Raw genomic sequence first — 16,193 nt, forward strand, 5'->3', positions numbered from 1 at the left:
TGTCAGATCAGCTCTGGGGGGGTGACTGACCGTTGTTAACGCTTGCTTTGCGAGGGTCTCGAAAGCCTCTGCAACGTTGATGTTGTTCTTGGCGCTGACTTCAAAATAAGGGATGTCTTTCTCCTTGCACCAGGCTGCGGCAGTTTCCTTGGGGACCTGCGGGGAAGGAGGTTGGAGCCACAGCGCCCGCAGCTGCTGGGGAGGGGGCAGAGGGGACCCTCCTCGCCCATCCAGGCACCGCTGAGTGAGGGCAGGATGCTGGCACTGCAGGCAGCTTCATCCCTGCAGCAAAGGGCAGTGGGGGGACTCTGCTTATGCCCCCCAAGAGGCAGGGGGGTTGTGGCAGCACCGGGTGCCCAGCAGCCTCTCGCCCGGGAGGTTTCGTGTGAGACTGGGCCGGCTCTGCAGCAGGATCAGTGCTCGTTGCACACTGAAGTGTCCCAATCCCCGCGCCCTGCTCTCTCCTCCACCCTCACCTGGCGATCGCAGATGTCTATTTTATTCCCCAGCACAACCATGGGGAAATCTTGCTCCCTTGGAATGACTTTCTCCAGAAAGTCATCTCTCCAGTTGTCCAGGGACTCAAAGGACTCCCTGTCCGTCACGTCGAAGGCCAGCATGCAGCCGTCCGAGCCTTTGTAAAAGGTCGACACCATGGATCGGAATCGCTCCTGTCCCCCCGTGTCCCAGATCTAGGGCAGAGAAGGGCACAGGTACAGACACACGACACGAGTGGGGCGGGTGTTTGCAGCCCTGGGCTTCGTGCAGCTCTGGGGAGCGGATTCAGGGAGTGCTGAGCCCCCAAACCTCACGTGGGGATTGCAGTACAGCTCACGGGTGCTCAGGGCTGCTGCAAATCCAGCCCCGCGCCAGTAGGTTTGGGGACAGCAGGCCATGGTGGGACGCACGTGCCCGTGGGATGGGGGTGAGCACCCCAGGCAGTGCCAGCCCCGCTCACCTGCAGTTTCAGGGGGGTGTTGTCCACCGCCACGACCTTGGTCAGGATGCTGGCGCCCAGCGTGGTGCGGTAATCTTCGTAAAACGTTTTGTGCACATACTGGTGCAGGAGGGAGGTTTTGCCCACGCTGGCAGGAGGGAAGGGATGTGGGTGAGGATTTCACAGCGAACCCGGGCTCAGGGGGTCGGTCGGTCACAGCTGCGCACCCCCAGGTTCCCCAGCCAGCGCACACATGGAGCTTCCCTCCCGTGGCCAGCACCACTCCTTACCCCAGAGCTCCGATGATAATTATCTTCAGATCCACCTTCTTGCTGGCATCCATGGACGGGCCCTGTGGGGCAAAAGCGGGTCACCCAGCCGCGGGGATGGGACCAGCTCCCAGAGAGCCCCGTGGTGCTGGCGGAGATGCGGGAGCAGCCGCTGCTCCCCACAGCCTCTCCCCATCCCACCCTGGCTGTCCCAGGGCCCCGCATGCGCCGTGTCCGCGCCGTGTCCGCGCCGTGCCAGCGCCCTGCAGCGGTGGGGGCAGAAACCCTCATGCCAAGCCTGGCCCACGTCACCGCCTGCACCAGCTCCCGAGGTGCCAGTGCACGTCCAGACACGCCGCTGCGCCGCACCAAGTCATCACCATTAAAAGCTGCTGTGAAAAAATTCCCTGCCTCTCCCTCTCTCTCTAAAGTCCAATCCCTCCCCCTAAACATGACACTAGACCGGGGACTTCTGGTGAAAATTATATTTATTAAAGGAGACCACGGCCAGCTGGACTTTCCTGGGTGCCCCAAGCACAACCCAGGGATGTCACCCAGGCCAGGAGCACCCCGAAAGTCTCCCTGCAGCCTGCGTCCCCAACACGTCCTGGTTTCCCCACGTGCTCTGTGCCTGCCACCCTGGAGCAGGAGCCCCAAGCGCCTCCAGCAGCCCCCATGCCCAGGCAGGGACGAGCATCCTCCGGTGGTCTCCGCAGCCCCGTCGGGCGCGGCACCAGCCGAGGCGCAGATGGAAGCACTTACTGACGGCCACATCTCCGCATTTTTCCCCGATGCGTTGGCCAGCCCTGCGCCGTTCCCCCTTGGCACATCGCCCCTGCCAGGGCAGCTCTCGGCCCTGGGGTCCAGGCTCTCCTGCACCCCCCCCGCCACCCCCAGCCCGGCCATGGGCATCATCCTTGGCACAGGCAGGGCCTCGTGTCTCAGCATGCACAAACTTTCCAGTCCTTTTGCCAGCTTTCTCGGAGGCCAGGCAGCTTTAAACTCAAAATGGAGTTTCCCAACCTTTTTGCCCACTGGTTGTTGCTCCGGGGGTCCCTCGCTCGGCCACGGTCTCGGTCACAGCCCGGGGGGCAGGGGGGGCCGGGGGGCAGCACACTCACCTGCCGGGGCATCCGTCTGCTGGGCGGCCAAGGCTCTCGGCTCTGTTCCAGCCGGCGTCCCGGGGAGGGAAGAGACGAGAGAGGAGGATCCAGGGAAGGGTGGCCAGCCCCGGCGCTGATTCCCGCCTGCTCACCGCCCGGGGAAGGCGGCTGCGGGGCCCCGCGTCGTGACATCAGCAGAAAGGGGCCGAGATCCTGCCGGAGCTGGCGGAAGAGCTGCGGGCGGGTGTTGGGGTGTCAGGGCATTTCTCTCGGCTCTGCCGGCTGCCCCCTGGCATGGGGTCTGAAAGAGAACAAAGCTCCCCTCAGTCCCTGGGGTTTGGGGTTCACTTTTGGCCTCTCCGCTTGCTCAGGATCCCCTGGTACCTTTTACCCACCTCCTGCTGACCCTTCATCTGCGTTCCTGCCACGGGATTATTTAGGGCTGAGAACACCCTGGCGGGACGATCAGCGGCATCCCTGGAGCCTGCGGGAGCCACCCTGGACCTCAGGCAGCTCCGATAGCATGGCACAAATGGGATAAACATCTTCAGGAGCTGGGGACAGCGGGGGGACAGTGGCAGGCGAGGTGGGGCTGGGGGCTTAGTCTGGCAGAAGGGGGGAGCACATGGGAGGGGTCCCTTTGAGGGGGCTGTGGGCGCTGCTTTGTCTCCTTTTGCAGGCAGGAGAGGGGCAGGGTGGGAAGCAGGAGCGTTTGCAGCCCCTCGGTACACTGTGCCACATCCCTGCAATCCCCACCCAGCACCCACGGTCAAGCCCAGCGTCCCACAAGCACCCCAAAAGGAGGGGACGACGTCAGGATGGGAGCCCCAGTACCCAGAGCTGGTGGCAGCTCCTGGAGGATAATGTGTCCAACCCTCAGGTGGGATTTTGGGGATCTCTCTGCCACCATGGAGCAACCGAGGAAGCCCCTGGGCATCTCTCCGAGCATCGAGCCAGTGGCCATGGCTCTTTGGCACAGGAAAACCCACTTGGCCATGGCTGCAGAGGCAGAGCTGTGCTCCCCGCCGTGCAAGGACAGGTCCTGAGCCTCTGGCCAGCGTTTGACAGGATTTGGGGTTTGCACTGGGAGCGGGGTGTCCCCCCGTCTCTGAATCCTCCTGGCTCACTCACCCTGAACAACAACCACTGGTGGTCTCGGAGGGACCCAGGGACCTGGGGGTCCCCCTGCATCCCTGCACGTGGGCCCCTCCAAGGCCACCAGCTCTTGATTTCTACTGGTTGCCCTCATTTTTGTAGATTTTTTCCTGTAGACATCCCTTATGGGATCTCAGGGAATATCGCTGCACTCAGCAGGACAAACCCTTCTCCTCCTTCCCAGGTGTAATTCTGGGACCTGTCTGGCCAGAAAAATCTGTTTTTCCCCCCACGGGGCAAGCGTGGGGAGAAGCTGGGTTGAGACAGGAGAAGCACCTGAGCCAGTTCTCACCAGAGGTGGGTAAGAGGCTGATGTCTGCCTGGAGCAGCTCTCTCCTAATCCCTGTTTTCAGCCTATTTTCATTGTGCTGCTTCTTTACCTTTGCCCTTGCAGCCAGACAGTTGCCCAGCCTCCCGCCCTGGCTACGTCTGCCCTTGTTCCTCTCCACATGCCCCTCCAAGCCCGGTGGGACGGAGGTTGCTCACCCAGTCAGATGATCGATGCCTCTCCACGCCGGTGGGGATGGGGCTTGCGGTTGTGTTGCTACAGACAATGCCGACAGCCACTTCTGCTTTTGGGCAGGAGGGGTTGTACCCATCGGGATGCCCAGCCTGGGCTCAGCCCCAGGTCCAGCTTTTGTTTTATTTCACAAGAAAAAGGATTTTCCCAAAGCTTCTGCTCTTCTTACCACTCACCGTGTGAGTTTTACCCCAGAAGGCGGCAGCGGGAGTGGTGGTGTAGAGGAGATGACGGCTAAGATATTGCTCAGCAGCTCCTGCAACCACAGCTACAATCCTGTCCCGATTGCTTCACCAAGTCAGCAATTCTGAGGAAAAAAGCTTGGGGTTTGTGCCCTGTGACTATGAGGAAGATCTTGCAGCTAGGAGACAACGAAACACAGGACTGCCACGGCCAGAGGAAAGGCTCACGTGGGCAAGGACGGGACGGGCTGTTCCCTGCGGCGAGGCTCAAGGGCGGTGAGAGTGAGGGAAGGGGAAGAAAGCAAAAGGCATCCAAGTGACTAAACTGTTCCCTACAGCTCTTCGGCCACTTCTGCTTCCCGGGGGACAGCGGGAGCCGTGTTGCTCCTTATTGGGACGCTCAGCATCTCCTGAGCATCGGGCAGGCACCGGGAGGAGGACTGGAGAGAACCACCCAAAACCTGCCAAGCAGACACGGGATGCTCTGGGGTCAAATCCAAGCCAGGCCACCTCCCGCTGCTGGCCAGTGTTCAGGGACACTGGGTGGCTCCTTGTTGTGCTGGGAAGCTGGATGCTCCCCCCCCTGCCTACGCCTGCAGTGATGCACCCAGCAGCACCTTGGCGTGCTAAGAGTTAAGCTGGAGGAGGGAGAGGAGACCTTTGTGCAGCTGCCCCTGCACCTTATCTTCCCAGTGCCTGGGGAAAGCACAGCCGAGGTGAAGTCAATACAGGAACCAGTTACAGAAACCACACAGTGGCACCGTCAGTGTTTCTGAATAAGGCAGATAGTTTCTTTTATTGCAAACCACAAGGCTGAGCTGCCAAGTCTACAACCAGATCTGAATTTTTCCAGCGCTCTCAGACCCAACCCTGAAGTCTGCTCCAGTTTGGGAAAGATACAGCAGCTGCAAAGCCCAGCCCTGGCCACGGGGACCCCGGCACCTCGGAGCCCACTGCAGGGCCTTGCTTCAGGAAAACATCACAGAGGCACGGATAAAAATAACCCCTCTCTGTGCTTCCCTTTCTCGCTGCCTTCCATGCGTGTCTCGGGATGCATCATGCATGAGCCACGATTGCTCATCCTTTCTCCCGCATCCCTCACGTCATCAGCAAGTCACATGCACTGTGGTGGCTCCCGGGGAGCCCCGAGACCAGCAGCCCCCCCCAGACCCCCACCCTGAGCCAGCCCAGCCCGTGGCCACTGGCTCCTTGGCACCACACCACTGGTTTGCCCCCTCTTGCTTCCAGCAGCCACCAACCACATTGGTTTTCAAGTGCCCTGGAGGATCAAAGCAAAACTCATTGGAAATCACTGTTTTTTTCAGGAGTTTTGTGGCACAGAAAGAGCCCCAGGGTCTCGCCAGTCTCCTTGTTATCTTCTTCGTTGCCAGCACCAGCTCAGCCCGTGGAAGCGACACATTTTCCCAGTGAACTCGCTGCTCCCCCGGCCCCTGCCCTGCCCCTGCCTGCAGCCATCGCGCTCACGGGGAGCTCGGGGATGCCCACGGCCACCTCCGGGGACTTTCTGCTCTACCTGGGCAAAGTGTCCTCGTCTGCTCATGTGGAAATCCCAGCTAAGGACCAGGGAAGCTGACCTTTCAGATCCAGCATCTCCTGCACCGTCAAGGCTCCCCCAAGAGCAGGGAAAATCCGGTAACACCGGGCACACAGCCCTGGCCGTGCCCCGGCTGCACGGATGCTTTGGCTCGCTGGGGAGGAGGGCAAGGTCCAGGCAGGGAGGATTTAACACCCCTGTGAAACCCAGCTGAGATTCGCAGGATTGCTGTTGTGCTAATCAACACAAGCATGGCAGGTTTCGTTTTATTAAAGCTTTTATCGACCCGTGTTTAAAAAACGAGAATCTGCGAAGCAGATCACAGACCTGCTCAGGACGTTTTTATATTCGTTATGAAATGGTTTCCTGGCACGGACTAAACTTCTGCCGGGCTCTTCAGCCGCGGTCCCCGAGTGTCTTCATCACCTCCAGGGACACTGTGCAGCGGCGAAAGCCCCTGCCCTGCCGGAGGGCAGCAGCCCCGTGGCTCGATTCTCCTCCTGCTGCACAGGATGCCACAGCCCTAAGGGACAGCGGGGGCCAACCCCACCCTGTTATTGCCACGGTCAAAGACGGAGTAAAACTGACGGATGAAAACGTCGCCCAAAATCCAGAGGGGTCCGGCGGGAGGGGGGATGTCCATCCCCTGGAAGCCGCTGGTGCAGAAGGTCATGCCATCGCTGGACTCCTGCAGGGGGAGAAGTGCAAAGCTTGGGGATGGAGCCGAGAGCCTCGTGCACGTGGGAGCACACGGGAATAGTGCAAAGAGAGCCGAGAGCCTCGTGCACGAAGCAGCGGGGCTTGTCACCCACTGGGACTCCTGGCTCAGCTCCAGGGGTGGCTCTGGGCCACCTCTGTCTCCGGAGCCATTGGGAATTGGGAGGGGGTTGCCGGTGGAGCTGGAGCCGTACCATGAGGGTGTAGGCCTGGGCGCCGAGCGTGTAGGGGAGCCCGTTGATGGTGAAGGTCACGTCGGGCATCACGTTGAGGTTGCTGCACTCCACGGCGTACTGCGAAACAGCCGGGCAGCTCAGCGGTGCTGCTCCACGGGACGTCCCTTCTGGCAAACTGGGGGTCCCAGGGCTTTGCCCCCCCCCTTCCCCACCCTCGCTCTCACCTCTCCGTCCACAGGTGTGGCACCAATAGAGCTTTGCAATTGTTTTATGTCCTTGGTGGGACCTGTGATGAGCGACGTCCCAGTGTCCACGATGGCCTGGCAGCCGTTCACGCAGAAAGTCACTGTCCCACCCAGCTGGATGCTGGAGGAGGAGGAAGGAGAGAAGGACCAGGAGGGACTTGTCCTGCTACCCTGCCCCAGCCCAACACTTCCCTCCCTGCCCAGCACCACTCACTTGTCCAGCTGGATCTGCCAGTACCCTTGCTGGGTGACCGGCACCCAGTTCAGGGTCCCTGTGAAACGAGAGGGGTCAAAGCCACCGAAGAGCAGCTCTCCTCCCAGGGAGGACTCGGGGTTCCTGGAGGGAGGACATGAAGGATTTCCTCTCTTTTCCTTTGCACATTGCATTTCAAGTGGGGGGATTTATACCCACTCACTTCCCACAAAGGCTTAAGGTCATTTGCTGTATTCCTATAAGGCCTGAGTTCTGTGATGCTCGGCGTGGTACCGAAAAACCCCTTTACCATCTCGGTAAAACATATTTTAGCAGCACCCCCCGCCCTTAAAAGCAATGCCAGAGTCTAAGCAAAAGCCCAGAGCAAAGCCGTGTCCATACGTGCTCAGGTAGACAGAGAACATGGGCAGCTCCACCAGATTTTGTGCCATCATGTTGTCAAAGACAGGGGTGACCCCGTCCACAGCCAGCGAGGGGTAAGCCAGCCCCAGGATCCCATCGAACTCCGCGTCCAGGAAGGCTTTTCCCGGCTCGCTGACACTCTCTGCAAACTGCTGGTTGCTCACGGTGAGGCCTTCGACCTGCGGGGAGGAGGAGGAGGCTCCGTGGTGGTGCTGAGTCTGTCGCCACGTCCCGGGCACATTGTCCAGAGCAGGAAAAGCCAAAGATGACTCACGACTACTTGGTCAGATCCAATGACCCCAGTCAAACTGCCGGTCCCGTACTGGATGGAAAAGGGGGTCCCTATCGCCTGGTACGTGCTGGACTGGGATGGCTGAAATTTGATGTGCTCAGCTGGGGAAGGAGATGGGAGCTGTCAGCAGAAATTATTTTTATCTGTGTGGCCACAGATGCCAGGAGCCCCCGCCACGGCCCGTGGCCTCGGAGCAAACCGGTGTGGTGACGTGGCATCGCCGAAACGCCCGTGTGGGGAAAGGGCTGCTCACGAGGCAGCGGGCCACCATGGCCTGCTGAGGAGGGATCAAACTTACCCCGTTTCAATCTGCCTGAAAGGTGTGAGGTTGGCTAAGGGGACCTGAAGATCGACAGCGCTGTTCCTGTTTCACAGACAGAAGCAGCCCCACGGGCACTGCTGTGTTTTCCCCAACCCGCCTTGGGCTTTGTTGGAAGCACCTGAGGAGCCTGGAGGCTGCTCAGAGATGCTCTGTGTCCCGGGACAGCAGGGCTGGACTTGCCAGGTCTGGCTTATCGCTGACGGCCTGAACAAGCCCAGTGCTTGTCACCCGCCGAGCCCCTGGGCAGGCAGCCCGGAGCCGTGCCGTGCTCTCTGTGCCCGCCTTGTTCCTGCCACCCAGCCCCTTGCTGACAAGCTCTATTATGCGCTATCATCTTTGCGTGTTTGTTTAAAGGCTCTCCCACAAGAACGGCCTAAAGATCATGTCCGATATCTCCGGTGGGCTGATGGTGCTGGGTGCTGGTGGTGTGATCGCTGTCTGCCCCTGAGCAAACCCGCTGAGGCTCCCCCCGCGCCCAGATTTCTGCTATCCGTGTGCTTCAGGGGACTCAGCTGGGTGGGGACGTCCCCCTGAGGTCCCTGGGCTGTGTGCTTGCGGCCCCACAGCCTCTCTGGGCCAGCCCAGGGGGGTCACCCAGGGTCCCACAGAGCCGGCTTGGTGGGGGACAGTCGGTCGGGGAGCCCCTACTCACCGCAGGCTTTGCTGACGCAGTAGACGGACGGCACCCAGAGGTTGGAGGAGCCCGTGTCGAATATCACAGTGAAGTTCTGAGGAGGGGTCCCGATGGAGATCTGCCCGAAATACTCCATCTGGAAAGAGCGGAGCCGTGAGCTGCCGGCACGCCGAGAAATCCTGGCAAAGGGGAGCCTGTGCCCGGGTGTCTGCAGAGGGGTTCGGGGCGGGGGGGGGTGGCTGGCACCGGGACAGCGTTTGGTCTGTCATGGCCACATCGTGCCAGGTGAATAAAGGAGCCAGATATTTAAGGAACAACAAGGCAAGCTGAGAACAACAGGGAAGACAGTTGGCGTGGGCACCATCCTCTTCCTGCTGGGGTCAGCGGGAAGGGCAGGCCCCGAGGGGACCCTCATCACTGGGATGTGGCAGTGGAAGGGGCTCTGGGGACAGGACCCTCACGCTGTGGGGAATGGGAAGAGCCTGGGGAACACCCGCCACCCCCAGCTCCGGGTCCTTCATGGTGGGGGTCTTCTCCGATGCGTGTGATACGTGTTTTGGAGGAAATCTGTCTGCTGGCCACGTGCCCGAGAGCACTGCAGGCTCGGGGAGCGCAGCGGGCAGGGAGAGGGCTGGCAGCGCCTGCTCTGAATGTGCTCCCTTGTCCCCTCTCATTGTCACATTCCTGGGAACAAAGGACCAGGCAGGAGCAGGCAGGCAGTAAGCCCTGGCACGCTGGGCCACGGGCTCCGTTAGCCGCTGTGGGCTTTATGGGAAGCATCTGGGCATTGGGGACCACTCATGGAAACTGATGTGTTTTGGGGTGTCTGTGGCACGCTGCTGGGACTCGGCACCCCCTAGCCCTCCGTGCCATCACGCTTACGTCCAGGTAGTTGATGAGGGGCTCGTTGGCCTCCGTGAAGGCGTTGCAGTCCTCGCTGTACTGGACCATGTCGAGCCCGTGGGCTTTCCAGAAGTGGGAGAGTTGCCCACGGTCCCGCAGCAGCTTCCGCAGGGAGCGGTGCCGCACCAGGTTCACCCTGGGGGAACAAGGGTCCTGGTCACTCGCCTGGGGTGTTGCTGATGTCCCACAACCCCCATCTCCGCCCTGGGGGTCCCAGCACCACCGGGATGCAGGTCCAGAGCCTGCTTCCCTGCATCCCCCACTGCAACCCTTTCCAGCCGAGGCACAGCAAAATGAGGGGACTCAATCTGGTTTAGGAGAGCAAATGGAGGGCGAAGCTGGCGGGAGGTCATGCACGCCCCAACGCAGGCCTGCTCGTGGTGATGGGATGGGCAGGAGCTCAACGTGACTGATGGAAAAGGACCTTCAGGTGGGAGGCGGGACCAGGGCCACGGTGAATTCACGTTTTCTGCCCCATCTGCTTGCCCAGGCCTCGGCTGCGGCCGGCGGCTCATCTGCAGCCCTCGGCGCAGTGCTGGGCTCTGCCCAGAGGGATGGACACGGCCACGGAGACGATGGACCGACGGGAGCAAACCAGCAAAGTCACCACGTGTCCCCGCACGCCGGTGTCCGTCCCGGGGAGCTCAGCTCTGCCCGGTCACCGCTGCCGCGCTCGGCGCTGGCAGGACCCCGGGAGCGCAGCCTCTCTGAGAGCCCGGGGAGCTGGGGTGCACTCTGGGGACCCCCTTACCTTTTCAAAGTGCTGGCCAGGGAGAGGCAGAGCACGGCGAGGAGGAGGAGGCGCTTCATGTCGGCAGCAGGGCTGGGCTCTGCGGGTGCGGGCAGCGCCGTGGCGTTGTTCTTATACCCACAGGTACACCCTGGCCCCGGCGCAGCTGCGATAACACCCCTTTCAGTGTCAACACAGGGCTTTGGCAGCAGGAATGAATCACTGGCCACGTCCCAGGCGAGGCAGAGCGAGGGCACCGGGGTCACGTTTGGTTTTGTGGGCGAGGGGCTGGTGGCGGTGGATCGGGGCGGCACGTGGGGACCTGCAGGGCGCTGGGCAAGGGGGGCTGTGGCGGCTGCTTTTGGGGGCAGCGAAGGTTCCGTAGCAGGAGCAGGATGAGGTCTGCACCCCAACACCGGCTCCTGATCCACTGGAAATCACAGAGCCCCCCAAAATGCTCCAGGGGAGCGTTTCCCCTTTCCATGGGGTGCCCCACACCCCTGCTGCTGCAGGGAGGTGCAGGAAGAGGACGTGTTTGTAGCGTGAGGCAGCTGCTGAACAAACTTTAAAAGGTAAAGACTAATTAGCAGTGATGAACTGTTCAGGAATCTGCAACTTTTCCTTTCAAATAGCAGTCAGTGCCATCAAAGCACGGTCGGGAAGAAGCGGCTTTGGACGGGAGACAGTTACATGTCGCTTTACAGCCGCTAATGGGCTCTTCCCCAGTGGCTGAGTTTTGTTTAACCCAGGACGGCCGTCTCATTAAGCCCCTCTGAATGCAAATAAAAAATGCTGGTGAACAAATAAAGCCTTCAGATCCGGAGGGGAGGCGAGTCGGGGGGAGGCGAGGGTTTTTTCTTGCTGCCACCATCTCTCAGACACGCGGCCGAAGGTTTGTGATGGTGCCGCGTCGCCTTTGGGGCCGTTTCCCATGTTGATGGCTCTGTTCATGTAATTAACGGGGTTTCTACCCTTACCACTGTGCTAATCAATTTTCCATTTATCCTTTTTAGTCTATTTTATCTAATTGAAGTCCTCGCCCTGGGAAATTACAAGTCCCTCTCTGCGAGGCACAGCTCCCAGCTAATGGGGGGTGGCCTGAGAAAGAGCCGAGCTGTGTCTCCTGTTAGTGGCTGTCTTGGGTCTCCATCCCTGGGAGATGCTGCCGGGCTCCTCCTCTCCCTGGATTCGCAGGGAGCTTAACCTTAAAAAAAAAATATCTTACCAATGGTTCCTTGGGTGTGAGCGAGGAGACGTGGGGCACGGTGGAGTCGATGTGCATGGCAGATGCAGCCACTTCCAACAATTCGGATGCAAATTCCCTGCATTTCCCCATGCCCGGGTTGGTAGCTGCAGTATTTTTCACTGAGTAGCTTTTATGCAAAGTTATCATCTATTTCCCTTTTAAGATGCAGTTTAATGTACTGGCCTCCCTTCTTGTCCTAATCATATATTCATAGAAGGGATTTAAAAAAAAACAAAACCAACCTTCCTAAAATAAAAGCAACTGCAGCAAGTGCCAGATTAGCTGAAAGCAGCAAGTCGATTGTTATGGACATGGTTTATAACCTGAAAATCCTGTAAGAAAATCCAGCCTGAAGGGTCGTTGGGCTTCCGAGATAAACGTGAGCATGAGCTGTGCTAAAGAGAAGGGAAATAGCTCAAGAGAAATAGTTTATTTAGTGGAAAAGATCCCCAGCTGGATCATAATAATCTTCAAACTGATGACAGGAGATTCAGCGTTAACAGAAGAAGACGAAAGAAATAACGAGGCCAAACCTTTCATTTAGAAATTTTTTGAGGGGAAGCCAATCTATTTCTACTTTTGTCGAGTTGTTTTAAAAGTAATTTTAAAACTCCAAGCTCCTAAAGGTAAATCAAAATTTTTATTTCAAGTCGAACAAATTTTTTTTTTTTTTTTTCTCTCAGCACCCGATGGAAGACTCAGTTGCATTTGCCCAGAAAATTGGGGGGAAAAAAAAGGCTTTGTTTCATACTTCCAGCTGTACCTCGATTTTGCAATGCCCTGCACACGCAGGTGGGAGAGCTGCAGCGTTTTCAACACACGGTGCCCCTCACCGGGGCACAGGGCAGCCGTGGCACTGCCCATCCCTGCCTGTGCCTGGGGCATCCGTGCTGTCTTTACGGCGGAGAGAGCCCGGAGTGACGGAGTTCGACGTGCAGAATTATTTGTAAGACTGGGGGCCTTTGAATCCGCCTTGTTAATAAAACGGCAGAAAAAGCGCTTACAGTCAGTGGAAATGTAACGCAACGTGACTGCCAGCTACTGGAACGTCCCGGGTCTTGTACGGAATATCCAGCCCGTATCCAGCCCTGTTCTGCTCCCAGGCACCAGCTGTCGTATCTTACCCCATCCAGCTTCACACGCTTGCCCTCAGACACGTTAGCAATAGGTTATAGACCTTACACGGAAACCATGCTCTACTCAGTTTAAGCCCTGCTTTCAGGCTAAAAATAAGTTATCTGTGTTCTTTTTTTATATATTTCCTTTAGTTTTGCCACTTTCATGATTAGCTCTGACTGATTCAAATCGCGCCCAAGTAACGTTTTTCTGAAAAGCCTTTTTTTTTTTTTCTCTTCTCTCTTTTTATCAAATGCTTCTTCCACCTGTTAATCTGTTTATACATCACTGAGCACTTGAAAGAGTGAAACCCTGCAATAGCAAACACTCACTTTAAAAAAAAAAAATTAAATAAAACCAAGCAAGCTTCAGTTAAATATTTACCCGTGGCACAGAAGCTGTGGGTAGAGCAGGAGTAAAATGTGATGGAGCTGATGGATGCTGGTCCCTGCGCTCCCAGGGGATGGGGGGAAAAGTGGCAGCGACTGGCCCACGACGGGGACCTGGCAGGGGACCCCAACTCACGATGCAGCTCCTGGGAGTGAACCCCGACGGCGCTTGGCACCTGGGGGTAAGTTGTGCTTTGCAGGCGCTGGGGGATTCACCGAGATGCTGGGATGTTATCTCTCCGGGAGAGGGTTGCTATGGGAACATGGGGACGATGGGGATGTTTAAACGCCAGCGAGCACCATCCCCATGAGCCAGGGACCTTGTGAGAAGGGGGGTCCCTCGCTCCCTGCCCATCTCCTGCCCGGGAAGAAGCACAAGAGAGGTCGGGCTGCCGCGGGGCATCCCCAGCACCAAACCTCTGCTTGGTGTGAGAGCTGCAAAACCAACTCCGCAGCAGCAGTGGCCCCACACTCCCCCCACACTCCCCCCACAAATCTGCTGTGAAGCGACGGGAGCGGGTGTGCCAGCCTGCCGCTTGCACCCCGCTGTTACTAAGCGATGCTGCAAGTTACTACTGACCAGAACATTTTCCCAGAAAACGGGCAGGTAGAGGGAGGCCCATTCGCTCCCAGCAGACACCAAGCCATGCCAGGCTCTGGGACTGCGTCCCTTATGATTTGAAATGTTTTATTTAAAATGTGTAGAAGTAAATTTAAATGTAAATTTAAAATGTGTAGAATTCTTTTACTTGGAAGCACCCAGAGCACTTTTTTTCAGTGGCAGCTGAACTGCTTGGGGCTGAGCCAGCCCTGCTGCTGCCGAGCAGAGCTCTCTGCCCTTGGGGACCACTTTGCTCCAGCTTCATTTTAGCACAAAACTGCTGGAAAATGGAGCAAGGGCCCCCATCTTGTCAGAGCAAGACACCTCCCAGGAGAGTCGCCCGGGGCAGGGGGGGATAGAGCATCCCCAACCCTGGATCAGAAGCGGGTGCAGAACAGCAGAGAAACACCCAAATATATTTAAATGAGCCGTTTGACAGAGGGGAAGCGTCATGGAACCTCATGTGGGCTCGTTCCGGCCATCGCCATTGGGGTAGAGCGAGACCGCATCCGGCACCGAGCTCTGCGCTCCGGACCCCTGCGGCTGCGCGGCCACCGAAAATGCTGCCGAAACGTCCTTAATTCCTCCTGCCCCCAAGGCCCCGGCTGCCCCGGTCCTGCAGGAAAGGGAAGGCGCGGAGAGCTCTGCCCCCCCAGGTAAAGCACCGTTGGATTTTGCCCTCCACCGGCCCGCGGTGCCTCGGAAGGCGGAACGGTCGTTCGTCGGAGGGAGAGCTGGGTTTGGTGCCCGCGTCCGAGGGATGCCCGCAGGCTTGTCGCACCCAGCCTGGGCTTTAGCCTTCATCTGGGGCAGCAAGGCCTGACTCAAACGGGATTCCAACAATCGGCGGCGTTCCCCCTGATTTTGCGTACCTTTAGATTGAGAGCAGGCGTCTTAAAATCACTGCTTGGTGTCTAGTCACGGAGGAGCTCTTCACGAGCCTCGACTTCAGCGGGGCATCTGGCTTGAGAAAGGGTTAATATCCTGGGGCCTAGAGGGAGGGAGCCTCACAGCAAGTTTACTGATACGCCAAAAAAAAAGTACGCGTGCTGCCAGCATCTTACTGGCTGTTATCTTCAAAATAGATATTTCAATATGCGTATGTGTATCATCTCTTCGATCTCGCCATGCCCCATCTCGGCGAAGAAGCTGCCTGCTGCTGATATTTGGATTTGGGTCTTATTTTGCAATTTCCTTTTGAACAGCTCATTTTTCAGATTGTTATCAGCTGCAGCAGCATCTCTTGCCCCGCAATAGGAAATGAACCATTTAAGTGACAGCCATTTGAGGGATATTTGGGGACAGATCAGTTCAACAAGGGAGGGGGAAAATTCCGGCAAGAAATGGACTTTTAGCTTGGCAGTTGCCAAACTGTTTGGGTAAGTGGAGTTTCGCAGGAGATTGATGGGGCTATCGGAAAGACTTTTGATGAATTACTCTGGGCGATGTGTCACAGAGGAAATTATAGAATCTGATCCATAGGATGGATAACGCCTCGGCTCTGACTATCAATCTGTCTATCAGTCTATCGGACATATTATTATGGCTCCTTGAATCATCGTATCGAAGCTTTAGCTGGAGATACCTCCCTATGTTAGCCGTTTATAAACAGTGAGCATAGAGGCGTTGAGTGAAAATTTAAAGTGATTTTTTGCAAGTGAAGCCTCACCAAATGAATGCCCCCGATTGCTGTCCATTATCATAAATCTCTTCAGTATCAGGGATAAAAGTCGCAAGCCAAGGGGCCCAGTTCAGGCTCTGCTTTTTCTGATTATTGTGCCTCATGTCCCCTTGACTGCAACAAGATTGAAGCGCTCGCTTAAAATTAAATCCAAGGTGCTTCAAATGCAGAGGTGTTGAAGGCCCCCCCCGGTCTTTCTGCCTGGATCTTGACTGATACAAAATCCTGACGCCAAACCTGTGGTGTTCTTTTTGTTATTTTCTTCCATGTTTTGGGTTTTGGTTGGGGTTTTTTTGTTTGTTTGTTTGTTTGTTTTTTGTTTTGTTTTTGTTTTTGTTTTTTCCAGATTATACTTATCAAATTTTTTTTTGTGGGTTAAAAAAAAAAAAAAAGAGAGAGAGAGAGGATTAAAGCAATCTTTAAAGCAATTTAAAGCAATTTAAAGAATAGATTTCAGTTCTTGTTACAATCAGCGCTGCGGTGGAGCCCAGAAGCTCCAGCCCCGTATCAGATACGACCGAGGCAGCAGCTTATAGAACCATTAAGCTCAGTGATAACGGGAGGGAGAGTCTGTGGCTGGGTGAAGGGTGTGAGAAGGACTCGCACCGACAGCGAGGGGGAAGCCTGGGTGCCTTTATTTTACATCCACAATGTCAACCCACCGCTTGCGAGTGGCGAGCCTGACCTTCAGGTGATGTGGAGCAGCGCGAAGCTCAATGGGACCATTTTGGTTGATCGCCACCAGGGCTAGCTGCGTCTCTCTGACACCCCCGCCGCCCAACCCCGAGACCTCCAACGCTTCGC

General features: G+C 57.3%; 2 protein-coding genes across 2 annotated transcripts in view; one reads left to right on the forward strand and one right to left on the reverse strand.

The window, feature by feature from the left end:
- Positions 1-6,012: 6,012 nt before the first annotated feature.
- CTSE (cathepsin E) lies at positions 6,013-9,713 on the reverse strand. The gene is made up of 8 exons (XM_026864218.1): positions 9,606-9,713; positions 8,742-8,859; positions 7,750-7,868; positions 7,455-7,654; positions 7,074-7,196; positions 6,839-6,980; positions 6,633-6,731; positions 6,013-6,409 (listed from the first exon to the last, which is right to left on the reverse strand). The coding sequence occupies exons 1-8, from the start codon at positions 9,672-9,674 to the stop codon at positions 6,245-6,247; spliced, it is 1,035 nt and encodes a 344-aa protein (XP_026720019.1). The 5' UTR covers positions 9,675-9,713; the 3' UTR covers positions 6,013-6,244.
- A 3,531-nt stretch (positions 9,714-13,244) lies between these two features.
- Positions 13,245-16,193, forward strand: part of RHEX (regulator of hemoglobinization and erythroid cell expansion) — a 4,640-nt gene continuing 1,691 nt past the window's right edge. Inside the window, exons 1-2 of the mRNA XM_026864103.1 lie at positions 13,245-13,289; positions 14,205-14,364. Of these exons, the coding sequence (XP_026719904.1) occupies positions 13,245-13,289; positions 14,205-14,364 (205 nt within the window). The remainder of the gene's footprint in view (positions 13,290-14,204; positions 14,365-16,193) is intronic.

Source organism: Athene cunicularia (genome assembly GCF_003259725.1).
Source record: "Athene cunicularia isolate RWA chromosome 26 unlocalized genomic scaffold, athCun1 chr26_part1, whole genome shotgun sequence".
Classification (NCBI taxonomy): Eukaryota; Metazoa; Chordata; class Aves; order Strigiformes; family Strigidae; genus Athene; species Athene cunicularia.

Coding starts and splice junctions, on each gene's coding strand:
- CTSE (XM_026864218.1), bottom strand. CDS start 9,674: ATGGTCCAGTACAGCGAGGACTGCAACGCCTTCACGGAGGCCAACGAG. Junction 8,860..9,605: donor CCCTCATCAACTACCTGGAC/GTAAGCGTGATG, acceptor CGCTCTTTCCAG/ATGGAGTATTTCGGGCAGAT. Junction 6,732..6,838: donor CCACACCTGTGGACGGAGAG/GTGAGAGCGAGG, acceptor GCTGTTTCGCAG/TACGCCGTGGAGTGCAGCAA.